We start from the raw sequence: 26,890 nt of genomic DNA, 5'->3' as shown, positions 1-26,890 counted from the left end.
GTTGATGAAGCTCTCTCGTGCTCACGGTAATACAGTGATGCTTTCATGCCTATTTTGACCTAGTCTCTCTGTAGTGCGAAAAAGGTGTCTGTTTATTTACTTTCTGATAAGAAGAAAATGGTGCACACTCACAGTGTCGTCCTCTGGTTGGTTGGTGCGTTGTTGAAGCCAACCTCAAGCATTTATTGGCTCTCCCCTTCCTCTGTTGCTGTGCCGCAGCTGCCACTTTAACTGTTTTTTGGGTTGGGGGCCGTGTGAGTCTGCCTCAGCACCGACCCAGAAACGTCAGGACATGTAATCATCTCAGACCCTCAATTAGTTTAGGTCATTGCGAGAGAGAAAGAGATTTCAGGCTTTGACATCGTTGGGATGAAACAGAGAGCATGATGGGATTATATCTAGTTTATTAGGGATTCTCTTCTGTATGAAGACCCTGGCAGACAATGGGTGAGAGGCCTCCAGGAAACATATATGCACAAGCAGGAACAAGAAGTGGACAAATCAAAACATTGAAGTAGTTGCATCATATTGTCACCAACATATTTCTGGTTGAGTCATCGCACATTGTCAAGCATGCCAGATTTTAAACTGGTCTGCCCGTCTTGTCTTTACGGGATTTTCATTTGAAATAAAATATGTTTCCTTGATGGAGCTTATAAGAAGTGATTGACATATTTGAATGGTTTTGTTCGTATTGTCATACTGATATTTTGTACAAACTGTAAAGTCCACTGAGACAAATGTAACATTTGTGATATTGGGCTATATAAATAAACATTGATTGATTATATTGCATTTTATTGTTTATTTGTAAGAAAAGCTGCAAAGTAGCAATGTTGTGTATTTTAAGAAAATATACAGAAATCAAACAAATAATTTCTAACAAGATGAGCACATGTTTCAAGTTGAAGCTAAACAGAAAGAACAACCAACTTTCATCAAAACAACACAAGCAATGACCATAAACACAACAACAGCATGATAATAAAACGTGGCAATAAATGGATGTTGTATCGATATTGTCTTAGATAAGTCTCATTGGGTAAATATGTAATGAAAGCACCATAATCAACCCTACAATAACTTTGCAATATCGATATAAAGGTATGTGGTCAACAGTGTAGTTATTTTGGATTTTCTCCATGTTACCAAACTTAGAATCCATAGATGCATCAAATGTTCAACCTCTGACTGTGCAATGGAAAACAATTTGATAATTGATTTAATCACACACTCAAACTGATCTATATATAGATTGTTTACGTATGGATACAGACTGTATTCTTCCGTGGCGATGAATCTTTAATGGTGTGGAAAGTATGGCCTGTACAGTTATGTCATGGAAGTCATCGGGTCCATTTATTTCTTTACGTTTTTTGTACAAGACGGATGATTTATCGGATCAGGTGCTCCCACTGGTACAACCATTACTCTTTCAGATGTTTCTTATATTCTTACATACTTCCAGACACAGTACACATCATCTCATCTTCTTTAATACTTTAGTGTAGCACCCTACCAACTACTCCTTGTTATTCCCTGGGAGTCGATTATTTCCTTTTAGTAACTCCTGCAGCCAGAAACACTTTTTCTTTCATATAAGACAAACAAAATGCAGCCTATTTAATACGTGTTGACACCTTAGCCAAATGTAACAGTGCATACTTTCTGTTTTTTATATATATTTACATATGTGTGTAGCTATGTGTGTATGTATAAACACCAGTATCATGACATCATTGCAATTATCAGTGTTTTCTGTATCAGGATCAACAACTTAAGTTCATAGGTCGCCTGTTTTATTTCTCCAGACTGTTTACTGCACTGATAAAAGGCTTGGCGATTGTGTTTGTAATTGTCTTGCGTAACAAGCTTTTTCTCTCTGCTGTTTGTTTTCCTCCTCTCACAGTTCTCGTAACAACAAAAGAAGGAGTTTGGCGGTCGGGACCACGTCGCCCACGCTCTCACGACCCCTTTCACCTCTCCCACTTGCCACAGGTACTTGTGTGTTGATGATACTTGTGTGTGTGCTATTGTTTCAGACTCTTTACACATGCTTTACGTAGACACAAGAGGATGAAGATGGAATGAGAAGACCACCACATTAGCTGTTTTGTTGAGTATATGCACCTTAAGCCTTATTTAGTTTGTTGATGCATGTCACAAGACAATCACTAGTTTCCCTGTGGTTTGTTTATCAAGTTTCAATTAAGGCAGCAAGCCAAATGTTCGCACGACATACAATAGTTTTCCTCATGCCGATGTTGTTCATGAAGCTTTCTTTAGGCTACTCTTTCCGTCTTCAGCTGCCTGCAGTGCTATATGGAGACTCATTCATTTGCTGCACCCATTTTTCTTTTAAGTGACTCGGGGTGTGGCAGTGCTTGGCTGACATGAAAACCCTTTAGTGACCCTTTCAATAGTATCTAGTGTTGTGTGATCAACAACAAAACGTCCTGCTCTCTATGGGGTGATACTGTTAATGTAAGATTGGCTTTGTGCTGAACTCTGAAGTAAAGTCATGTGCAAAATAATCATTGAGCATATTTCAAATGTAAAACAAAAGATAGCTGGGGTAATGATTTAACATAATCATATATATAGTTTATTTAAGCTTGTAATCATTCTCACTGTTTGTAACTGTGTTTCTTCAGCTGGCAGCAGCCCTTCAGAAAGCCCCAGAAATGTCTCTGCCAGCACCTCTGCCAATTTCCAGTTTGCCCGCAGGTAAGGATTAACTCAAACGCTTGTTAATATGGACTTGTAAGGCAGTTGAGCTCAGCCACATAACCACAGAAATATTTTCCCTATCCAATACAAAAACTGGAGCATTACTAAGACTGATAAAATGCAGTGCAGATGCCGAGATTAAGTGCATATTTTACCATACGAGGAGGTTCATCTTCCAGTAGAGGTCACAAAACTATAGAAAGATGAAAACAAAAGACATAAATGCTAGGGATGCACGATATTGTTTTTTTGAAACCGATACCGATAACTTCCTGCTTCTCAAGACCGATACCGATACCGATAATAATATAATATATATTAAATGTACCTGTAGTTTTTGCACACCTGGTGGTAAAAAAAAGACTAGTAGTGAGCAAATGACATGAGCATTACTACTATGAACAAAACAAAGCCAAGAACAGTTTTGACTCTCATCAAGCGCCATCATTTCTATGATGAAGTTAGAGATCGTTTTAGCCCTGGGGTCGTCTCTGGCAAACTTCTTGCCTTTTTCAAAAGCCTCGTCGATAGGTAAAAGCCCCGGTGCCTTTGCAGCTGGCTTTGGATTCGCCGCTAGTTTAGCAGCGCAGGCGTCTTCGTACGCTTTTAACACACCATCGTAGCGATGGCGATGTTTCAGGTGACTAATCAGGTTGGAAGTATTATAGCTCGTTGCCTTTTTCCCTCCTCGTGGAACTTCTGCATTGCATTTGTTAATACAAATAGCAAGCGAACTATCTAACTCTGAAACTTTGAAATAGTCCCATACTACCGGCGAAATGTTTGTTTACTGTCCTGGCTTCACGGCCGCACACCATTTACGTCACAGCCAGGCATGAGTTAGGGAGCGCTGGATTTGTGAAAAACTCCCCTCTTCCTAAACCACTAATACCACAGTACTGGCAAAACGGGAGGAGCCGAGTGAAAAACAAGCGCCCCTCATCCCAATCCACCCAGTATTTTTTCTTTTTTTTTACCCAAAAAATATATTGTATATTATCGGGGCTATTAATACTGGTATCGGGTTTATCGGGATGACGTCATAATTCCTAATATCGGACCGATAATTATCGTGCACCACTAATAAATGCTGCTATTTTCTATCTAGGTTAATGCATAAAGTAAACAAGAGAAACACTGTCACTCATTTAAGGCAGTACAATAAAAAACATAAAAATGACATCTTTGAGAGGAACCTTAGTTGCGTGAATAATGAACATGCCTTGGCTTGTTCCCTTTGGACTCTGCAGTGGAAATGAGGCAATGGAGAAGTAACTCCAACCAGTTGAAAGGCCCTAGGGCCACTCGCTGGACCCCGGCGTTTGTCTAGCCAATTAAGGCAGCAAATCGCTGCACACGCTCATTATTCACAGCTTCTGTGATTATGGGGGACATTTGCAAAGCTTGTTCTCTTATCATGCTTCTTGCAACTGCACATAGACTCACTGGGATTTAGAGGAAAAGTTGCTGCACCCTCGTCCAGTTGCAGAACATGGTTGCTGCTTCAGTGTCATTGAAGGTGCTCTAAATATATATGCTGCTCATCTGGAATGTCATGTATTATGAATTAGCATTTGATGTTGCAGTGAAGCACGGCATATTGCAGCATAAGCTGGAGGACGGAGAGGGGAAGCCTCGCAAGAGCCTGCATGACTCATCTGAATTTGTTGAGACCTTTTTAGCTGCCTGTGTGGAGACAGATGCTGTGACTGCACTTTTAAAGAGCTCCTCTGGGTGTATTTCATATTCACACAAGCTGTATTGCCCTGCTGTTTGTGCAATCATTTTGTCATGTAAACATGGGAGAACCACACACAAATAGTTGGTATTGACGTCAAGAATAAATGCAAAAAATAAAATCAAGGGTGTGGCTTATTGTTTAGCTGCACCATTAAAGAGGCATTATTCTGAGGGTGTGCCAACACTTTTCTCCTTGACACCCCAGGCATCGATTCTAAAACCTTGCTTTAAATTTGAGCTTATTTCCTCTTAAGCCTTGCAGGACCTTAATACAACAACGTAGCATCAGCAGCAGTAAGGCGATTGGTAATACATAGCAGATGACATGCATATCAGATATGAACCAGATGAGAAAACAAACACGTCTTATTCCCATGACTAATCCTCAGATCAGTCACATTCGGAGCAGAACCATCCAATTTGATTGTGTCACTGCTGATTCAACTGCATGTTCCCAAGAGCTTGTTTGTGATAGAAACAAATTGAGCCTCTCTGTTATCACAGATGGAATCAGGGAGGACAATTAAATGCCATATTGGATGGAAAAGCAGAGGGGCATCACTTAAGTTTTTAGTGATGGATAAGTGGGTTCTTCATGGTGTATGTGTAGGCACAGTCAGAAGTGTATTTTGTTGGTTTGTGTGCGTGTTTTTAATGAGTCACGAGTCAGGTGTCTATGGGTCTCGGTGCTGCAGAGTGATGGCAGCTTGGCAGGTGTTCCGCAGCAGACTGCCAGTGGCTGCGAGCTGTGACAAACAAACAGCTCTGACTCTGACAGCCAGACGCACTCTGTCACTATCATTAAACACTGTTTATTTTCCCTCTCACTTTGTGTCTCTGCCTGCGCCTCTTCTTTCTAACTCATCTTCTCTATTTGTGTCTTCCTCTTTACTGTTTTAGCCAACTGGCTCGCAACGAAAGGTAAGAAAACAACTGCGTCTTCTTTTTTATCAACACTACATATGATCTCTTAAAGGTCTCCTATCATGCAAAATGCACTTTTTGATGTCTTTTATACATAAATATGTGTCCCCGGTGTGTCAGTAGACTCACAAAGTGTCCGGAAATACAACCCTCTCTCTTTTCCTCCTTAGCCACGATTTAAAAAAACGGGTACAACGGAGCTGATACAAATTTGCATGCTTGTATGACGTAATATTGGAAATGTGGGCTGGCTTTACGCCCACGGCCCTATCAGAAACGTTGCTGTATCAGAAACAATGCGTAATGTTTTGGAAGTAATATGGTCTTTGTTTACATTAGCAAGCATCGCTAACACTCAGAGCTATGTGTAAATAAGCAGGATATAAAAAGGAACTCACCTTGTGGTAAACCCGCAAGGGAAAAAGCATTTGAGCTCCATACTGTTTCAGAAATAATCCTTGATGTGGTTTAGAACATGATATGACATTTAATCATGGCGGCGTTTAGCTGAATATCTGGGTAGAATTCTCCTGCGTGAGCTATCGCCTCAGCTCTCGGCTCTCGTTTTCTTTTTTAAGCTACGGACCCAGAATCAGCCCCACAGGGCTGAAATAGAGGGGGTATGACTAGAATGGGTGATCTGTTTGGTATTTTGAGCAAAACACTTCATAGACATGTTTTTTATATATCTGAGACCTATACTATATGCCTAAAAATAGTAAAATAGGAGACCTTTAAAGTTCCCATGTCATGGCCATTTCCACTGATCATAATTCCATTGTTGAGGTCTACTAAAATAGATTTATATTGTGCAATTTTCCAAACTCACATTGGTTTCTCATACAGCATCTCTGTATAGTATGTGTATTCACCGGTATTCACTCTGTCCTAAACGGCTTGTTGGTGCTCCTGCCCCCCCCCCTCCCTGTGAGCCTAGTGTGCTCCGATTGGTCGGGAAGTTGCGAGGCTCATTGCTGCGAGGAACGGACAGGTTTCCGGGTCGGCGATACAGCGAGAACAAGCGAAGCTCATCCTGACCTGAGCACACACAAACACTCACAGCCGAAGTAAAAACAATAAGTGTGGCTTGATATTGAGTAAGAAAAAGGTTTATAACGCTGTGAGAATGGGTCTGCGGAGAGCATTTCTCCGCCATCCCAACTTATTAGCCCGAAAAACGTTTACCCATTTAAACAGTCGTGGTAGATACCTTGTTTGTTTCAAACATCATAAATACACAAACAACAATGAATACTTACAGGTTGTGTACCCGAATCTCCCGCTGGTCCAAACAAAGTAGGAACAGCGTCGTTCTTCAGTGCCCTACGCTGTACATATCCGGCATGAAACGCTGAAAGGTTTGGGAAGCTTTGTTTCGTGAAAGGCTGGCAGAGGGTGTGGCCTCTGGGTATCCCCACCTCACAGTACCCAGGAAGCAAACCATGGAAAATGAGAAATCTCCAACGAGGCGTTTTGGGGCAGCATAGACTGTGTTAGAGTTTTACTCGCTACTGGGTGTACTTTGAGGGTTTTTGACTCTGCAGACTGTTTACATGCATAAAAACCTTCATAACACACAAGGGGACGGGTAATAACCGGAAAAGCATGACATGGGCCCTTTTTTAAAAGAGCAGATTTGCATAAAAGGGCGATTGCAGGTGTACACTTTGAAGTTTCAGTCGACAGGATGTGTAAGTTCTGTATGTGATGGTGAGCTTCTTCTGAGCAGTGTGTCTTCTGTTGTGTTACAGCAGCAGAGTGGACGGGAGACGGTGGTCCGTGGCGTCGGTTCCCTCGTCTGGATACTGCACCAATGCTACCAGTTCATCAGTATCTGTAAGTCTCTTACTGTGTCTCACTCAATGTTTTCACTACCCTGTCAGTGTGTCTCATTTCCTTCATCAGACATTCAACCTTGTTCTAAACCACTGCCAGGGGACCCTTTAGCTCCCTGTGTTACTTATAGTCAGCGTATCAGCCAGTTTACGGGGCAATAGTGTCCTGTAAGCTTATGGTGTTGATTGACTGAACTGTAAATCCCATAAGATCAGTGTAGGAAATAAATCAACCTATAAATTGTTTTTGATTTACAGTGGACCCCAGAGTTATTTCATAAAGTTCTCTGCACTTGGACCATATTTGAGTTGAGCTGTGAGGGTAGTTTTTTGTATACCTTTTTGTCACTCACAGGAAAAGACATAGATTAAAGATTTATTTTCAAGATTCAAGGCTTTATTGTCATGTACACTTTAGCTAAAGTGTAGATATGGCAATGAAAAACTTAGGCTCCTCCAACATGAACATTTATAGGACATAAAACAGATACAATAGTGTAAGAGAATGTTTTGAGATAGATAGATCTATATAGATAGAGATCAAATATTCTGCAGGGGAGCTTTGAGAAATGTCTTTGACTGAACTGCCTCTGTTGTTGGTTAACACAAACTACTCGCTCTTTAAAACCAGGATGTGACTGTTTTATATTTCATTTTGGTTGGAGTTTCACTTCACACAGACCTTGTGGCATCCGCAGAGCATACAGTTGAGGTCATTTGTTTAACCAATGCAAGCAAAGACACTGAACACATTCTCAGAGGCAGGTGGAAAAATTCACACCATCACCACACTGCTACTTGACAGTCTGGTCGATCATAGCCTCTACAGCAGCGGTCGCGTTAACCGAATATTTTCCGCCTATGACGGATTTTCTTTAACAATGACGGAAAAATCTGAAAGCAGTCTGTCATTTTGACAGATTAGAACAAACTCGCAACAGCGCCAAAGCTTCCCCGCAGCGAGGCTCCGGTGTTATGCCGTGTCATGCATGCCCGCCAAAAAGGAAATGATATAGTTTCCAAACCTAACTTTGCCGTACAAATCATTGAAATGTCTGGGAGTTTTTGCGTTACGCTGTGCGCGCTCCCGCGAGGTGCAGTGGGCATGCATACCACGGCATAACACCTTTGCTAACAGTTCACGAGCGTTCTCTCATAACAGGATATGTCCAACCATGATGCATCACTCCTTCATCAGCCTTTACACACACTTTCCACTACAGACAGGAGATATGAATCAATCCTTTGTTTTTCCTAGAATGAGTGCAAATTAACGTTTTTATAATAATCCAACACAACATTTAAATGTATATGGTGTGTTTGTCTTCTTGAAATCAACTCTAAACTCAATATAATTAATGGGAACAAAGAGGTAATATTTGACTATGTGACCATGACTTTGTACCAAGATGATTTGGGCCGTACTCTTTCGACCATGGGGAAAGTACTGGAATTTTCGGCCTTATCTCTAAAATAACACGAGTCTTGTTAAAATACATGACTTCTATTTCCTGAATGACATCACACATGAGTAGGGACTTAACATTTCCTCACTTCCTTTCAAGGAAAAGTCAAAACGCATGGCCCAGTAACCCCCATCAGCTATTTGTTGATGGTTTCCGTGTTAATTATCTTGAGAAAGTTGAGAAAGTCATTACTAAAACTGCAGTTGGCTGTAAAAACAATGCCTGTTCTCCTCTGTCACGGCTGTAATTTTGTATAGCCAACCACATGGCTTGGAGACGGTGAGGTCAGCCTTCCCCACACAAAGCCCCTTTCAGCCTCGCTGTCAGTGAGGTCTTTATGCTGCTCTCGCCCGCTTCTGACACGTCTCTAGTTTCTTCCTCGGGGTATCTTTCTCCCCCTCTTTCTGTCCCTTATTTTCAGTTTTTCGCTCTGTTTTCCGTTCTCTTCTTGTCTCGGTTTAGCTCGTCTATTTCCTCCGGTCAGATGAACCCCCTCTTCTCTTTACCTCTTCCTCAAGTGAAACACAAGATCCCAGCCAGATGGGAGTTCTCATAAATTCCAGGCTGCGTGTCACACATTTTGTCTTGGAAAGAGAAAACGAATGCATGCACGGCCAACACAACAGCCGCCGCTGCGTGCCTCAGGCGTGCTGCAGCAGGGAAGAAATCAAAAGCTTTTGGAGAGCAGAACACTAAAGCTCACAGAGTCCTCTTGAAAACTATAGGGATTCATGGTGATTTATTTTACTGCAGACCTTTCTCAGCATGCCCTTTTTTTAAATGTTACATCTAATTCAGAACTATAGTGGAGTGTGAAACTTTTTAGACTGTGAGCATTAACAAGATAATGAGTGAATCTGAGAGAGCAGCTGTGTGAGTCTCTTATTAGAAAAAGCATTTAACTCAGGCTGTTCTATCATCAAAGAAGCACAACCTGATATGGATACACATTTGCAAAGTGGGGAATAACAGTTTTTAGCCAGTTATTGCTTTAATAGCAACATTGGAATATATTCTAGTTTACTGATTATTATTTCCTTCTCTCTTCCACATTCCCTATTTCCCTTTACCCCACAGTCCTCTTCTTCCCAGGAGTTATTGCACCAGTTACCCTTCCAGCCCACGCAAGATGATCTCCACTTCCTGTTCAAACATTTCCGGAGCACGGAGAGTGTGGCAGACGAAGAAGGAGCGCAGGCCTCGCCCCCTGTCAGGCTCCGTTCACGCAGTCTCAGGTAGCCTGGATTTGAGTCATTAAAGAACCTTACTGCAGAGAGGAATGGACCACACACACATTGGTGTAGCACTGCACTGTGAGAAGTGTTAATCTAATCCGATTAGAGCCACACCTCTTTTGTTTTATATTGTGTGTTAATCATAAAATAATTGAGGGAGGATAATGTCAGGAGGCACTGTTCACCACTTCTAATACACTCAAACATATAAGAAACACAAAATGCACAGCTTCAACTTGTAGTGTATCTAGTTTAGCTAAAATGCAGTGTTGTTTTAGCTGGGTTGGTTAGCTAGTTAGCCAAGCCTTCTGGTTTAAATAACTAATTGAAGCCTATTATGAAATAGCTTACTCAATACATGAATGCCCTCAGTGTGAATGAAAGAGAAGAAAATAAGTCATGCCTGCCATTTGTATTTTTAATGAACCAAAGTTACTTCTCTTCAATTGTTAGCTTTCTGTTAGCTATTGAGCTTTAGTGACAGCCTCCTGTATGTTTTCCTTATATTACACAGCTGCTTACTCAAACATGGATTTGAGATCATTGTATGAGATGGAAACTGTTAGCAGTGCTGCAGACACTGAACAGTCTGCAGTTAGCAACAGTACTGTAAACACAAATGCAAACACTTGGTGAAAAAGCTGCTCAACCTCAAACCAACAAAAGTAGGTTTAATGTTCCTCAACGTCTTACATTTAGAAATAATGAAGTAGTTGCTGGGAGGATTTCAATAAAGAGCGATAATTATTGTATGTGGTTCTGGGAATAAAGTTGTACCATTTTTATACTGAGCCCCAGGATTAGAATATAGCATTTTATAAACATTTAGCATGGTCGCTCACATTAAACACTTAATACAAACCCTATGAACTGCACTTGTGGTGGGGAGTTTCAAGGTTGCTGGAGGCTTTTTTATTATGGGCTGTTGAGGGTGTTGGCAACATCTTGATGCGGTTGTTTCTTTTCACTAATGTGTCATTGCCCGGGCTACATATATATATGGATGTATACTGCAAATCTATATATATATGGCAGAGAATGTTCTAGATGTTAACTGCTCTACATATGCAGAAGCGGTGGCTCTGTACTCAAAGGGGAAGAGGTCACAGTGAAGGCTTTTATAAATAAAGGTTGATATCATATATGGATCTTTAACTCTAAGTTGATGAGATAATGTGAAATGGTCCAATATAAAGTTTACAAAAAACTTTTACAGGCATCCAGGCTTGTTAACTGTGTTCGTAGTTGTCTGATTATAAAGTCTTAAAATGCTCTAATTGTAAAATCTTAACATAATTGGTAAAATCTATTTAATAAAAAAAGAACTTACCGCATGCATTTCACTATAATGTCATGCAGATTCGTATTAACGCTTAACAGTTCAATACGAGATTAAAACCCTCTAAAAGTTTCATTTGACTTTTCAAATGCTATTAAAAACACACTGGAATTACTGCGTGCATTAAATGTGGAATACGATGACTGACAGGTGTCCATGTTTCTCTAAAATAGCTCCAGAAGGTGTGTAACGCGCTTCTTATTGCCTTCAAATAATTCCCAAGGGGTTAACTATTGCCCTCTAATAAATCCCCTGCTGTGCAACTCCAACTGTTGTAGTTGCACCAAAATAGTAACTGCATGTCACTTGTTGATATTGTTATGTGTAGTATGTGATGCATAGGGTACCGAGCGTTGCTATTCTTAACATTTGTGATGACAGCTCTCTGATTTGTAATGTGTACGGACGGCTTTAAAGGTGCCCCGCTCGTAACTGAAGCCCTGTGCACACAACAGATGTGGTCATGGATACTGCAGATGAGAACCTGATCTGAATCACATTAGTGTTTTATTCAAAACACGCTGGGTTTATGGCCCGGCATGGCAGTAAATGCTTTCAGTCAAACATGTGCGCTGTAGTCTTAAGAAACTTTTGTTTAGCTTAAATAAGATTGATAGATGTGGTTTTCACAGCTTTAATATGTGTTGGGTATTTAACCATTGCAGGTACTACACTTTAAACATATTTCTGACATACTTCTAAAAAGAAGGCATTCATTGGTATTCAAATGTTTTTAATCAAATCCGAGAAATGCTAATACATAAGAATTAGAACTTTATATGCACATTTAATATACATTGGCTAGTTGAACAATATCTTCCTGCATGGCTGAAACTGAAACCTGGCAATGTATACAGCAAAGCATATGTTGTGAAGGATACATTTCAAACAGCATGGTAATTCATTATAATTTCTTCTTCAGCTGTGGTTATTGTACATTTAACATTTATTTCCAAAAGCCATTTATTAAATGTGCAAATCTAACTTATTAAACCGTAGGAGCCAAATATGATTCAGATGTAGAATCCATTTATTATTGGCTGTATCTCTGATCTATTTTTCTGTTTCTCATCCAGCCCTGGAAGGACCTGTGGAACATTTGACAATGAAATCGTCATGATGAATCACGTCTACAAAGAACGTTTCCCTAAGGTATAGTCGTTTATTTTCACCGCTTTATCTTTTATTTCTTTTTCACTCTGAGCTGTAATGGTTAAACATCTTCAGTTTCCATGCAAAAAGATGATCTACCACTAACCACTTTTTTACACAAAATAAAAATCTCGACTCTTCAAACTAAAGTAAATTGTTGTCACGAAGCTGCTGTCACTGTTTTAAACGAAGTCTTCCATCTTGCTTGTCTCCCAGGCAACAGCCCAGATGGAGGGTCGGCTGCTCGACATCATCGCTGAGGTCTCCCTGGACACCGCTCTGCCTCTGGCTGACGGGGTGCTGGGATTCATTCAGCACCAGCTGGTGGAGCTCGCCAGAGACTGTCTGGATAAGTCCCAGAATGGCCTGGTCACCTCCAGGTACTTTGTGGAGCTGCAGGAGAAACTGGAGAAGCTGCTGCACGAGGTGAGTGTCTCTTATTATCCAGCCACTGTTTGTTCTTTCTTAGACATCCTCAGTGGATTTCTGATTGTTGGTAGCTCAGATTGCCCTCTGGGAAATTGCATGCTGTACTTTAGTAGCTTCACTGGGAACATTTAATGGAAATTGCTTGTATAGTACATCCAGTTCATTGGCCAGTAATTGTGTTGTCATTTTGTGTCATTACTTGAATATGTGCAGTTGTCAAGTGTTTGATTATGCAATGATTTATAACATAACCTTTCCAGCAACAATTTGACTGCAGTACATGCTGCCTCTTTTGCGAAACAGATTAGAGCGTCTGCTGCAGACTCCAATGACTTTCTCTCTTTAAACAGAACGTTTCAAAGTTAACATCCAGTTATTCTTTAGCCACCGTCAGTACAAAGTGGATGCAGTGCTTTCTTGTGTTCCTTCAGTCTCTAAGTAGTTGATTGTATTATTTTAGTTTATCCTACAATACAACAGGGTGCACGTTATTCTGTCTATAATTTCCACTAAAGCCACATTTCTGTAATTATTCTTCCATCTTGCCAATACAATGATTTTCCGTCTTAGTAAGAGTTTATTTTAAGCGACTGTTCCCTGCTGTCACATGTTAAAGTGCTTGAGTTTGTCCCTTTGCACGCTACTTCTTCTCTGGAATAAGAATTGCTGTTTTATAATGCTTTTTTTCTTTCCAACTTTTGGAAGACGATATCTTTGAAAACAAATCTTGTAACAGGTTTGACGGGTTGAGACCCAGATGATCAGGTTAAACTCTGACTTAAATCCCTCTTAAAACCTCCTCTGAAACCTCTGTTTGACCAAGGCAAGGCAATGTTAGCGTAAGATATGGAGACAATGAAGGCTAATAATAGGTTTCGCAAGTGTTTTCTCATATTTATAAATCTGGCAAGGCAGCAAACAGAAATGAGTATTGATGCAAGATGTCAAAACACCAGCCTAGATCTATTGAATCACCGAGATGAAATGGATGCTAAAAATAATATGAGCCAGAGTGAAGACGGCTACTGTGGGTGAGACTGTCTGCCTTATGCCTCGTGCCAATTGCATCAAGACAAAAATAATAATCCATCATCCTTTGTCTTTTCCCGGTCAGGCGTATGAGCGTTCAGAGAGCGAGGAGGTGGCCATCATCACCAAACTGGTGAAGACGATTCTCATCATCATCTCCAGGCCGGCCAGGCTGCTGGAGTGTCTGGTAAGTCTCGCTGTCAGACAGTAGTGATCAGAAGGGACACAATATCAACGTGATGTCTACCAGCTGACAGTCTAGAACTAAATATATGTCCCTTTTTTAAATGCAGGCCTCACAGGTGACTCGTATACATTGATGACATGGTGTTATAATGATAGTCGTCGCTGTAATAATAACAACACAGTTTCATGTTGGAGTTAGGCATCAGAAAGCCTACCTTGTCAGACTTGATTGTAGTCCTTTTATTTGCCACATTTTAATATTGACAGTGGGTTTTTATGAGAATTCAAGTTCACAAGAAAAACACAGTACTGGTTTGACCTTTTCAGCCTCTTACTTCTCAACTCGAGCAATGGTGTGTCTCCTGTTGTGTTGTTAGCAGCATTTGTGTCCTTTTGCAAAAGTGTCCTGTGATAGTCATGAATGCTTTTTTATCTGATCCAAAATAAATGACATTCAAAATGCAAGGAAACCACATCACGTCTTTAATGCTTCTCTCACAGGAGTTTGATCCAGAGGAGTTTTACCAACGTTTGGAGGTGGCAGAGGATCAGGCCAAAGTCGGCCACGGCATCAAGACAGATATTCCCAAATACATCATCAGCCAGCTCGGCCTCACCAGAGATCCCTTGGAAGGTGCAATGATGATTCATTTGTTTGCATTCTGTATTTTACCTACTATAGTGTCTATTTAGGCCTTTTGAGAATACCTTTAAGACTAATTTTTACAGTATGCTCGGACTGGATAGGAATGACATTAAAAACATTATCAGAGCTTTATCTTCATCGCTATCTTACAATATGTGTACTTAAATCCTACGGTAAGGAGTTCATTTCCTGTGGATTTCTGTTTACTTTTCAACCAGAAAAATAAACATAGATCAAATCATAATGTTACTGGAGAATTTCTTTAAATAATTTAAATGGGGAAACAATTATTCTATTGGCACTTTTCTTGTATGTTTGATATTGTTATTGTTTCAGTAAGTACTGTTATTTTATGTATCTTTATGTATTTTATCTTTTGCACATAAGAAGATTGTATTGTTACCCATTGTAAACAAGCTTCAATTTGTGACAGGACTTATCATATTATGTCACTTTACTCAACACACTACTCCTTCCCTGTGCTGTCTTTGAACTTGTTTTCTGATTTCATTGTGTCTGTTCTTCTTGAGCACACCTAATGAATGTGGATTTCCCCCTAGTATTAGATCCTGCCTTAGTTTTGCTAAGTCTTTCATTGTTCAGTTAAAAAGGCTGTGCATTTAGTCTGTGTAATTGACCATTGAAAGTACTCCCTCTGCAGAACGACATGTCAGTATTGCTTTGTATGATATTCAGCAGAGTGGAGCGTAATTCAACCGAATTAGAAAACCTTTAATGAGTTTGCAGAGACATTATAACCTAATCATGTATAAATGTGATTTGGAAACGGTGACAATTGGAATTTCGTTAAGCATCAATAGTCAGTTACTATCATTCGCAAACAGTTGAATAACCTCTCATCGCTCTCACTGATTTTTATTTAAAGGGGACCTATCATGCAAAATGCACTTTTGTACGTCTTTCAAACATGAATATGTGTCCCTTGTGTGTCAGGGAACTCACCAAATGTCAGAAAACACAACCCTCTCTCTTTTCCTCCATACCCAAATCTCTAAAAACGGGGCTGCCACGGAGCTGATACAGACTGATACAGATTTGAAATTGTTCTGGTCAGAAACGGGGAGCTCCGCCTATATGGGCAACTCTCCACCTATCAGGGGAATGAGAGGTTGCCGTGGCATGGTAACAGCATGGTAGCAGCATGGTAACAGCATGGTAACAGCATGGTAACATGACGCTCGTACCTCGCCCCCCTCCTTTGCAGGGGGGCGTGGTCAGCTGCAGCTCATTTGCCACCGAATCAGCCCTTGCAAAAACAAGGCTGGAATAGATCAAATAGAGCAAAATGAGGCATGGCTAAAATGCATGATCTGTTTGGTATTTTGAAAAAAAAACTTCACAGACATGTTTTATGTAGGTATGGCCCTACAATATGTTATTCAAATATAGCATGATAGGTCCACTTTAAACTAAAAAGGAGTTTTGTGTGTCTGCTGCTGTTTCAGAGATGGTCCACCTGGAGCAGACCAGTCCAAGCCACAGAGCCAACAGAGAGTCTGACGACACAGGAGACGGTACACATATGCAGGTAAAGCTTATATTAGATGGTACATAAGTAGTTATAATGAAATATGAAGTGATTCTTAGTTTGAAGGCATCATAGAAATGTACAAACAACACTCAATGCTGCGACCATTTAAATGATATATAGAGCTCTTTCGGGAAAGACAACTCTTAATATGATCACAATGAAGTCCTGAAGTGCATGTATTTATGCTTTCCATGAGCAATGCAGCAACTTAGTTCCTGTTTTTTTCCTTCTGTTTCCTTTTTGTGTGATTCAGGGCCGAGCAGCCTGCACCCCTCCTCGTAGGAAACCACTGGAGAGCGACTTTGAGACCATCAAGCTCATTAGCAATGGCGCCTATGGGTGAGTAAGACAGACGTCTTTGTTTCCGACTAGCTCAGATTCTTTGTTGACACCGCAGAGAGCCCAATAAAAGTGGAAATTAAACTAAAAAGAGGATGTGTTGTAGTTTGGGTCAGGGCACGGACAGTGTAGGGACTACCCAATGGGAATTATTATTATTTTATTATTTTTCCTCTTGTCCCACCAATCAATTGAGTCGTTTCATTTGCCATCAGCCATTATTTTGCATTAATTGTTTTTATACTGGATCTTAATGGAAATGTGTTAACAAACTGGACCTTATGTTCCAAAATCAAATTAGGATTAAGTGGAAAATAACAAAGAAACTTATTACAATACTACTAGTTAGTACCAACAAAAAATCTGTACGATTTGTTATGTGTTTTATTTCATGTTGTCCTCTTCCATCTGTCATGCAGGACTGTATTTCTGGTGCGCCACAAGGAGACCCGTCAACGGTTTGCCATGAAGAAGATCAACCGGCAGAACTTGATGCTGAGGAATCAAATCCAGCAGGTGTTTGTGGAGCGAGACATCCTCACCTTTGCTGAAAACCCATTTGTGGTTTCTATGTTCTGCTCCTTTGAGACACGGAGGCACCTCTGCATGGTCATGGAGTATGTGGAAGGTACGGTTTGAATTATCCACTCATACATATCATGTCTTTAAAGACTAATGTTATTCTTTACCCACTATAAGCCCAAACAAAGCAGCTGACTGTCTGTCTTTGTACTTTAGGTGGGGATTGTGCCAACCTGTTGAAGAACATCGGTCCTCTGCCTGTGGACATGACTCGGCTGTATTTTGCTGAGACTGTCTTGGCTTTGGAGTATCTTCACAACTACGGGGTTGTACACAGAGACCTCAAACCAGACAAGTGAGTCCTCATTTCACTTCTTTCTCTCTCGGCTCTGAGGTAGCTCCAAAGTACTTTAAAGCTTTAATCATTTTTAGACTTGCCATTAGAGCCTGGCAATATTTTTGAAGTAGTCACAGAAGCTTTCAGCCTTTGAGACTTTTTTTACTGCAGTCTAAATCTAAGTTTTGGGTAAGCGTTTGATGTGTTCTGTTTCCTCTTTTTGTAGTTTGTTAATCACCTCCATGGGACACATTAAGCTGACAGACTTTGGGCTGTCAAAGATCGGTTTAATGAACATGACCACCAACTTATATGAAGGACATATCGAAAAGGATACCAGGGAGTTCATCGACAAACAGGTCTGTCTCTTCTCATCTCTTCATCTCATCTTTAACGATCTCAAACCAACATCAATATTTTCTCTCTCTTACATCTTCCTTTCCTCTCATCAGGTGTGTGGTACTCCTGAGTACATTGCTCCAGAGGTGATCCTGAGGCAGGGCTATGGCAAGCCAGTAGACTGGTGGGCTATGGGCATCATCCTTTATGAGTTCTTAGTGGGCTGTGTGCCTTTCTTTGGAGAAACACCAGAACAGCTGTTTGGTCAGGTGGTCAACGGTTAGTGCAATTCTCCTCAGTCATCACATACAACCTTTCCACACATAGATAGATATTGACCAACATTTAATGTTTATTTTGGGTTTTGATGTGATTAAATCCCTTCATTGGTTGATTGTATGTTCTTCTTTGTCCAGACGACATAATCTGGCCTGAGGGGGAGGACGCTCTGCCGGCTGATGCCCAGGACCTGATCACCAGACTGCTGAGACAGAGCCCTCTGGATCGACTGGGAACAGGTTGGTGGGGGTGTGACTGATGAGGAGTGGGTACACAACACTCTTAATTCAATTCAAAGGTTTTAGTGTCATATGCACTTAAGCTACAGTGTAGAATAGGTCCTCTGACAATGTATATGTATAGAACATAGTTATATAAGACATAAACAATAAAAAAAATTCAATACAAAAAAAAGCAACAAAAGAAAATAGTGCAAGAAGTCTATATACAGTACACGTAAATAGAAAATGATATATACAAGAACAGAATGTAAAACTACTGTTCCTTTGAGACACGGAGGCACAGGTCCCAGGTTACACTAGGTCTGCTACAATTTGTCAGGGCAGCCATGACACGGGGGATTTCACCGGAGAGAGATGTTTATGAAAGTGTTATGTCAAGGAATATTTTTGAAAGATCACATTTAGCAATTGGTAGCAGTTATCTTTAGGGCTGTGTCTGATAGAAACTTTCCATCAACATGGAACTTTTCCATTACATCAAAGCTGCGTGCCTAATGAGTGTTAATAAGGCAACAGGGAGATATAAGGATATCAAGGGAGACACGGAGTGCCTGGGGATCAACTGTAAACCAGGTCTAAGGTGTGCAGATATGAAAGCATACCTGTTTGTCTGATTTTTATTTAATTTTTTCTCCAGGTGGAACCACTGAGGTGAAGATGCACATGTTCTTCCACGGTCTGGACTGGACTGGCCTGCTGAGACAGAAAGCTGAATTCATACCTCAACTAGAGACTGAGGACGACACTAGTTACTTTGACAGTACGTTACAGACCAGTCAGATTTATTCATTATTTCAAGATCTAATATGGACTGAGCTAACTACAATACAAATATGGATCACTTTCTGCACACACAGACACACCTTTGTTAAAAACACAGAAAGATACTGGACCAGGAAATTTTACAGTGATGGCAATTGTAGTAAGAATATTTATTATTATTAATATTATTATTAATGCACTGTCATTGTGTTTCTTACAGCTCGATCGGAGCGCTACTGTCACCTGGACTCGGATGATGACGATGAAACCAACGATGATGAATCATCTCTAGAGCTCCGACAGTTCTCCTCTGTGGCTCACCGCTTCAGCAAGGTACTGCTCTGACTATGTCACAAATTATTCATTTTGTGTAGAGTTAAAATGTAAGAAAACGTTTCATAAAGGTTTGAAGCCAAGCATTAATACAAGATTTGTGGAAATGTACATGAATATCTGTGAAGTTTTTGGGTCTTTGCAAATTAAATTCCTTTTCAAGTTATTTTTTAATAAATATATATCAATTATAAATACACGTCCCATTAAAAGATATATCTTAGAAACATTGGTGATAACCTTCTGATTAAGCAGTCCTGATATCTTGGTTAAACATCAATGTGACCCATTTCCTCTAATGCTCCAGGTGTACAGCAGCTCGGAGCATCTGTCCACCTCCACGCCGTCCAACCAGAGCCTGTCGTCGTCGGAGCGCAGCCAGAGCGAGGAGAAGGAGGAGCGCTGGGAGGGCAGGGGAGGCCTCTCCCCATGCGATGGAAACAAACACTTGGCCAGTGGAGACAGGCGGGCAGATGGACCCAGGGGGAGGTGAGAACTTGAACCGGGAGGGAGGGATGTCCTAATTATGATAGGAAAGGATTGAAGCCAGACCTCGTTCTCACCTTGATGGCTTACCATTTTAGAGGAAATGTGAGATTGAGGTGTATTATTATTTTGATTTTGATTCTATTTTATCTTTATTTTTACCTTGCGAATCCTGTTTTTCACTCTGACCTTGTTGCTGCTATAAACGCCTGAATTTCCCCACGGGATAATAAAGTTCCATCTTAACTTATCTTAATATTCTCTCTTCTTATATATGAAGCATTTTATTTAGCAAATAAGCAATTTTTCTGAGATTTAAAACATGTAGGATTATAAATTCATTAATAGGACATTTTGGGTACGTACGTTTGATACCTTTCATATGGAATTGTATGTGACCCCTAATAGAGTAACCTGACATATACTGACAAGGTTGTGAAGCTTCAGCAGTGAAACCAGTACTATTTAGATGAGCGGTGACTACAATGTAGTCTTTTTCCTCAAGGTTTAGTTTATTTGTTTATAGTGTCGTGGACAGTCCCCATTGATCAACTGTCACAAAAAACAGTAAATGGGGCAGCTTTAGCCAACATTGCTCATTTCCAGACGTTGTCCCCAGCCAGATGATAATGGACACCCTTAAAATCACAATACATCAACAGAATTAGTTATAAAAAAAGGATGAAAGACAAGTGGATACAGGCGAAAAGGTGAATGTGAACATACAAGAAACATACCAGCGCTAATTCATCCAAACATATGGTAATGCAAATTACACTTAATAAGCGGTAAATCTGGATCATTGATACATTTTTTTTAATTGCTCTATAGCTTTTCATAGGAAGAACATTGCTGCGACATCATTGTTCTACGTAAATAGACACGTTTTGCTAAAAATCCTCTGTCCACTGTATGTTCCTTGCAGTCTGCGTCCTCGTGCTTCCTCCAGCTCCTCCCAGTCAGAGCGCAGTGCGAGCCCGCTGGTGATGAACAGCACCCAGAGCCTCGACATCATGCCCCGCTTCGCCATCTCGGCCGAGGAAGAAGGTAAGATTGACAAATCTAGACTGTATTCTCCTCTCCTGTTATTTAGCACTAATGAAGCATCATAACTCACACTCAATATGTCCTTATCCTAGATGGGTTGGTTTCCAACCTGCAGCGTATTCGGCTCCGGAGCAACAGCACCGGCACCAGGCCGTCCTTCCGCAGAGGGGCGTCCCGGCGCATCGCCCACCAGCTGGAGACCCCAGAGAAACCCAGATCCCCCGCTGGAAAAGTCCCCAAGTCTGCATCTGTCTCTGGCCTGTCCCTCATCATCACCCCAGGTAGACAGGATTATAATACTGTCTTTAAAATCAAATGTACATGTTGGAATAGATTCAGTTGCTTACTCAATTTCCAGCCATAGTAATATTTTGTTATATTTTATAGGCAGAACTGTAATCTCAATGCATGTGTTTACAGTGCCCTCTACAGCCTGATGCCGTGTAACTTGTGCAGTAAATACAAATACTTTGGGGCCAAGATAAGAAGAATGTCACCTGACTAGTTATGATTCTGTATCCAAAAACCACACGTAGTAGAATAACCCCCCACCTTTAAGCAATATTATTGTATTTTTGTTATAGCAGTTTTATCAAATACTAAATAATGCAAAATGTAGGAAAATATCCTTCCATAAGCACTCATCTGATGAGCTTTCTAATCATCTGTTCCTCCTGATCTAGATGACTCTCCAGGTCCTCCCACAAGCCCCAAATCGTCCCTGTCCCTGTCGTCCAACCCCTCGTCCAGGGACTCGTCCCCCAGCAGGGACCTCTCTGTCAATGTCAGCTGCCTCCGGCCCCCTGTGGTCATCCACAGCTCTGGGAAGAGGTTCGGCTTTGCGTTACGAGCTATCAGAGTCTACATGGGGGACAGTGATGTCTACACCGTTCACCACATGGTCTGGGTACGTGTCTTCTCAGGTGTAGCCGTATTAATCTTTAGTGAAACCAACCTATTCAACCAATTTTTAAAGTGTAATTGATTGATTAAACATGTAACATGTTTTTCTCCCTGATAAATACATTGGTTGTGATAATTGCATAGGTGAAGTAGGTGGCGTCATGGTTACAGCTGATGGTTGCTTGAGCAGTCATTTTAATCTTTTGTGTGTGTTTGTGTCCACAGTGTGTTGAGGAAGGCAGTCCTGCGCACGAGGCAGGGTTGAGGGCCGGTGACCTCATCACTCATGTCAATGGGGAGTCGGTCCAAGGACTCGTCCACACTGAGGTCGTGGAGCTGCTGCTGAAGGTATGATAATAACTTTCATTTATACAAATATGAAACAGTATTGTATATTTTGATCATTACATTGTGTTTTAAATTAAATGTTTTGCTGCTAAATCATTCTGTGATAGCATATCATTTTGTGGCTCCTAAGAGAGATGCCTTATAGATTATGTTAATGTGTTTTTAACAGAGTGGCAACAGGGTGACTCTGCAGACTACCGCTCTGGAGAACACTTCCATCAAGGTGGGCCCTGCCAGGAAATCCAGCTACAAGGCCAAGATGGCCCGACGCAGCAAGAAGAGCAAGAAGAAGGATGGACAGGACAGGTACGTGACTTGATGCTTGACATATATAACTCATGTCTGAAGCTTAGTATCAGATTTCAGATTGACACTTTACAATGACTCCATTCTTAAAGTCCTTCTCTTACATTTTGGTCGGCCTTTTGCCTCATAAGAGACACTTTTTTTCCTAAACAGGCATACAAAAAACAATATCATTTACAAAACAAACCTGACACCTCTCTCTGTGCAGCCGACGACGTAGCATCTTGAAGAAGCTGTCTAAGCAAACGCCTCCTCCGCCCATGCAGAGCAGTCGTAGCTTCTCTTCGGGTTTCCACCAGTCATCCAGCGACAGCCTCTCCGGCTCCCCCACACAGAGCCTCTCTCCTGGGCCATCCACACCGTGTCGCTCCCCTGCTCCCGATTACTCTGGAGGTGAGTGAGGTCACCCCACACTTGCATCCTTAATCTGCACACTTGTGTAAATATATCTGTATATATCTATTATTACTTTTTATTCTATTTTGTCTTTATTTTTACCTTGTGTGAATCCTGTTTTTAACTCTGACCCTGTTGCTGCCATAAACGCCTGAATTTCCCCAAAGGGATAAATAAAGTTCCATCTCATCTTAAAAGGAAGCTGTCAATCACTTTGTGTGTTGTGAAAAAAATATACTCACCCTAAGCTGTTTGATTTATTTATTTCGGCAGATTCAAGTTCCTCTCCGTGTTCCAGCTCCCCTAACTCTCCTGTCCCACAGCCCCGCCCCAGTTCCCTACATGTGTTGGGTCGCTACACCAAAGCTGGCCGCTGCAAGTCCACCAGCAGCATCCCTCCTTCACCTCTGGCCTGCATCCCGCCTCCTCAGCCCCTCTCTCCGCAGTGCTCTCCATCCTGCCTCCCGAATCACCCCAAGTCTCTTCAGGGTTTTCATGGAAAGACGTTGTCCCCTCCCACTATCACCCGCCACTCTGTGCGTCCCCGCAGCGCAGAGCCGCCACGCTCACCGCTCCTCAAGAGGGTGCAGTCAGCGGAGAAGCTGACTGGAGACAAGATGACAGGGGGCTACCATACTGAGAGGAAGGCCTACAGCACCCGCCGCCACACCATGGAGGTGCCTCTGTCTGAGGCGGAGGGGCTGGAGGACATGGAGGGGGACACCGCCACTGGGTTCGTCTGTGTCGGGGAGCACGGCCGTCAGGGATTGTTCATCGGAGGGCAGAGAGGCTACCAGGACTCAGCCAGTGGAGGCAGCGAGCTCTACCGCTCCACCGCCTCGCCACAACACCGCAGCAGCAACCACCACTCCAACGAGGTGGTGGTGATGAGGAAGCTGTCGGAGCGAAGGGACTCCTTTAAGAAGCAAGAGGCCGTGCAGGAAGTGAGTTTCGACGATTTGGAGGAGAGAGAGGCAACCCCGAGCCCAACGCCTCCTCTCACGCAGCCCAAGGATTTCAAGGCGTCCTGGATCAAGTCGGACAAGGCACAATCTGCTGTGAAACTGGAAGGAAGAGGAGCACAGGGTACAACAACACCGCAGAAAGCCAAGTCAAAAGACAAAGGAGGGTTTTAGTTGTATCGCTTTGCCAGGAAAACAGTACAATGAAGAGGCTGATTAGTGAAGAAGAGTCTTTGACCTGCTACTGTAACTTACATTTGAAGGCCTTGCATGTGTCCAGAAAACTGTGACCAAGTCAAAAATCATCACAAGCATCACCTCGAAGACGAAAGAGCAAATTAACATCAATTTTTCTCAGTAATATATGCATCCTGCAACACTGTTAACAGAATAATGACTGTCCAACTTCGTCCACTTCCTAGTTGCTTGTTTTCTCTCTTGGTTCTCAAATCACGGTGGGACCTGGAACTGATGTATTTTGTAAATAGTTTTTGTTTTAAATGAAGGAGACTTATTTATGAATTTGATTTGTATGCTCATCTTTGTTTGTGGTTGCTGAAAATGCCTTGGATGCTTCAGCTACTCTTGCACAAAAGAAAAGCCATGGAACAACTCTTCATTGTGGTTTTATAGCAGGTGCAGAAAAGGGCAGGTACCATCAGTCAATATTGTACCATATTTTTTTTATACCTCAATACCTGTGTAGAATTGGGTGTTGTTTCCTGTTCCGTATGGGTCTTTAAAACCAACCAACGGTGTTTGTCCTGTGACGTATTATAGACTCAAGAAGATTTTGCTGACTCTCCATCATACAGATTGTGTTGGCTCACAATTCGACTCATAGAACAAAGGCCTTGTATCAATATTTTGACAAAAATATCAACAGCTCAATACTCAAGGGCCTAGCTGTGGTGCCAAAGCATGGTTTAGCCATAGGAACCATTTAAACAGAGGTACTGTAGTTGTACATAAGAAGATTCATGTATGCATGGGCTATACGTCCACTTCCTTTCTATCCTGTAAAAAAAAGTGTGTCACTGATCAACACAGGTGTCTAGATAAAGCTTTGGGACTACCCTCAATAAGCAAACTGTTGTCCCTGTCACCCTTGTTGAATCGAGCCTCCGTCCACCTCCCCCCCACAAACCTTGTCTAGCTGAAGTGCACCAGTTGTCGTATCCGTATAAAAGTTAGCGCACCTTTAATATTTCAGGACAATTTCATTCACTGATGGATTCAAAACTTGTACAGTTGATGCCACAAAGAAAACTAGTTCCCTTGGCTGTTTTCTTAAAATGGGTGTTATGAATGATTGTTTACATTTTAGTGCAAATATGTGTGTGCTCATGGTTTTTGTTAAATTATTTAAAAAAAAAAAAAGTGAATGACAGGGAAGTCAACCAGAAGCCCTGCGCGGATGAAGGAATGAGTAGAGGTGATCTCCTTTTTGTATATTTTGATATGGAAACAGTCTTGTTGCAGTACTAATAGCCCATGCTGTTGATGTATATTGTATAAACAATGGTGGACCTTATAACAGCTGTTGAAAGTGTTTTTTTTAAAGTGTCCTTGTAAGGGTAGATGGACTCGGATGCATTGTGTAATGTCACTTATGTGACAGGGTCTTAATCTCATGTTGTGATCAGCTTCAGAGGTTTGTGCATGTTTCACATCCCAGTATAAAATTCCTGCAATTTTAAAACATATTTTTAGTTTTTCTTGAATTTGATGCTAAGTCACTGGTTTGGTCTTTAAAATGAGCGTCTTGTTAAAAAATTTGAACAAATTGTTTTTGGTTTTAACTTCTTTTGGAATTTTTTGTTCCTTTTTTTAAAAGCTGTTTATTGGTTTTATTCAGAAACTGTTTTGATCAGCAACCAAAAATGAATATTTTAATTAATTACATCAGCGATAAGACTTTTGTCCTGTTGGATTTTGGAGTAGAGGGAACTGTTAATTTGGGAATTTATAACGGATGTTTAGCACATACTAAACCTTGAACGGTGCTTATAGATTGTTAGAAGCTTGTTTGTTACACATCAGTGAGGAAACCGTGTGTCTCTGTAGGATTTATCAGCGATTTTCTGATGCAATTAACATCATGGTATGTTATGATTTAAGATCCCTTTATTTTGTACCACCACCAAACATCCATATTATCTCTCGACCTTAAGTTGTATTATCATGTTATACTTCTTCAAACCAAGACTTCATTTTGTGGGGATAGGCTATCCATGTTAGGTGTTTGGCATCACACATTAAGTGTGTGTGTGTGTGTGTGTGTGTGTGTGTGTGTGTGTGTGTGTGTGTGTGTGTGTGTGTGTGTGTGTGTGTGTGTGTGTGTGTGTGTGTGTGTGTGTGTGGGCTCAACTGTTTTCTCTTCCCCAACACTTAAGTTTGTGGCTCTCCATTCAACCCCTTTTTCCTAGATGACAAACTGGCCTTTATGAAATTCCTACCATGTGGGTATCTGATGCAGACTCGTTTTTGTTTTAATTGTCTTAACAGTGCTTGAAATAAATGCATTGCAAAGGGGCTACAAGGTCCAGGAATACAAAGTGTGTGTGTGTCCTCGTCATTTGTCCCTCAAACAACAACAAATGCAAGGTAAACAATTGGCACCATAAACAATCAAAATCTTTCTTTGGTTTTATGCCGGTAATGTGTGGCACTTTAAACAGAAACGCATATATAATATAAATATAGATATCATATTTTGCACTTTGTGTTGCAATAATACACAATGTAAGATAAACGTTTGACTCACTAGATACAATTCAGGTTTTGTCCTTGGCAGTTATTGTTTTTCACACAGTTTTCCACATTTAATCCAAACCAGTCACACATACAGTATGAATCATCTTTAAACTTTGAAAAAATGTAAGATATTGTTTGTAAAAAGTGACTTGAAGTGAACATTTGAGGATGTTCAAACATGGGAAAAGACACGGATTTCACATATATAGTCTTTTTCATAAGGACAGGATTATTTTAAATAAAAAATAATTTACAGTATACAGTGTGGG

General features: G+C 41.1%; 1 protein-coding gene across 5 annotated transcripts in view; it reads left to right on the top strand.

The window, feature by feature from the left end:
• Positions 1-26,422, top strand: part of mast3a (microtubule associated serine/threonine kinase 3a) — a 32,203-nt gene extending 5,781 nt beyond the window's left edge. For 2 of the 5 annotated variants that reach the window (XM_034196093.1, XM_034196092.1), the window contains 25 exons: positions 1,910-1,998; positions 2,655-2,727; positions 7,146-7,230; positions 9,773-9,930; positions 12,346-12,421; positions 12,638-12,847; positions 13,965-14,066; positions 14,567-14,699; positions 16,178-16,260; positions 16,517-16,602; positions 17,022-17,230; positions 17,341-17,479; positions 17,688-17,820; positions 17,914-18,079; positions 18,217-18,318; positions 18,959-19,081; positions 19,304-19,416; positions 19,724-19,905; positions 20,828-20,949; positions 21,042-21,230; positions 21,633-21,856; positions 22,078-22,200; positions 22,370-22,506; positions 22,715-22,899; positions 23,176-24,038. In XM_034196093.1, coding sequence (XP_034051984.1) covers positions 1,910-1,998; positions 2,655-2,727; positions 7,146-7,230; positions 9,773-9,930; positions 12,346-12,421; positions 12,638-12,847; positions 13,965-14,066; positions 14,567-14,699; positions 16,178-16,260; positions 16,517-16,602; positions 17,022-17,230; positions 17,341-17,479; positions 17,688-17,820; positions 17,914-18,079; positions 18,217-18,318; positions 18,959-19,081; positions 19,304-19,416; positions 19,724-19,905; positions 20,828-20,949; positions 21,042-21,230; positions 21,633-21,856; positions 22,078-22,200; positions 22,370-22,506; positions 22,715-22,899; positions 23,176-24,038 — 4,105 coding nt within the window. Of the gene's footprint in view, positions 1-1,909; positions 1,999-2,654; positions 2,728-5,370; positions 5,392-7,145; positions 7,231-9,772; positions 9,931-12,345; positions 12,422-12,637; positions 12,848-13,964; positions 14,067-14,566; positions 14,700-16,177; positions 16,261-16,516; positions 16,603-17,021; positions 17,231-17,340; positions 17,480-17,687; positions 17,821-17,913; positions 18,080-18,216; positions 18,319-18,958; positions 19,082-19,303; positions 19,417-19,723; positions 19,906-20,827; positions 20,950-21,041; positions 21,231-21,632; positions 21,857-22,077; positions 22,201-22,369; positions 22,507-22,714; positions 22,900-23,175 lie in introns of all 5 variants that reach the window. The other 3 variants (XM_034196090.1, XM_034196091.1, XM_034196094.1) reach the window with 3 other exon arrangements.
• Positions 26,423-26,890: the final 468 nt, after the last annotated feature.

The sequence above is a fragment of the Gymnodraco acuticeps genome, unplaced genomic scaffold, assembly GCF_902827175.1.
Source record: "Gymnodraco acuticeps unplaced genomic scaffold, fGymAcu1.1, whole genome shotgun sequence".
NCBI lineage: Eukaryota > Metazoa > Chordata > Actinopteri > Perciformes > Bathydraconidae > Gymnodraco > Gymnodraco acuticeps.
Note: the sequence above shows the minus strand (reverse complement) of the source record. Positions and strands in the feature narration are given on the sequence as shown.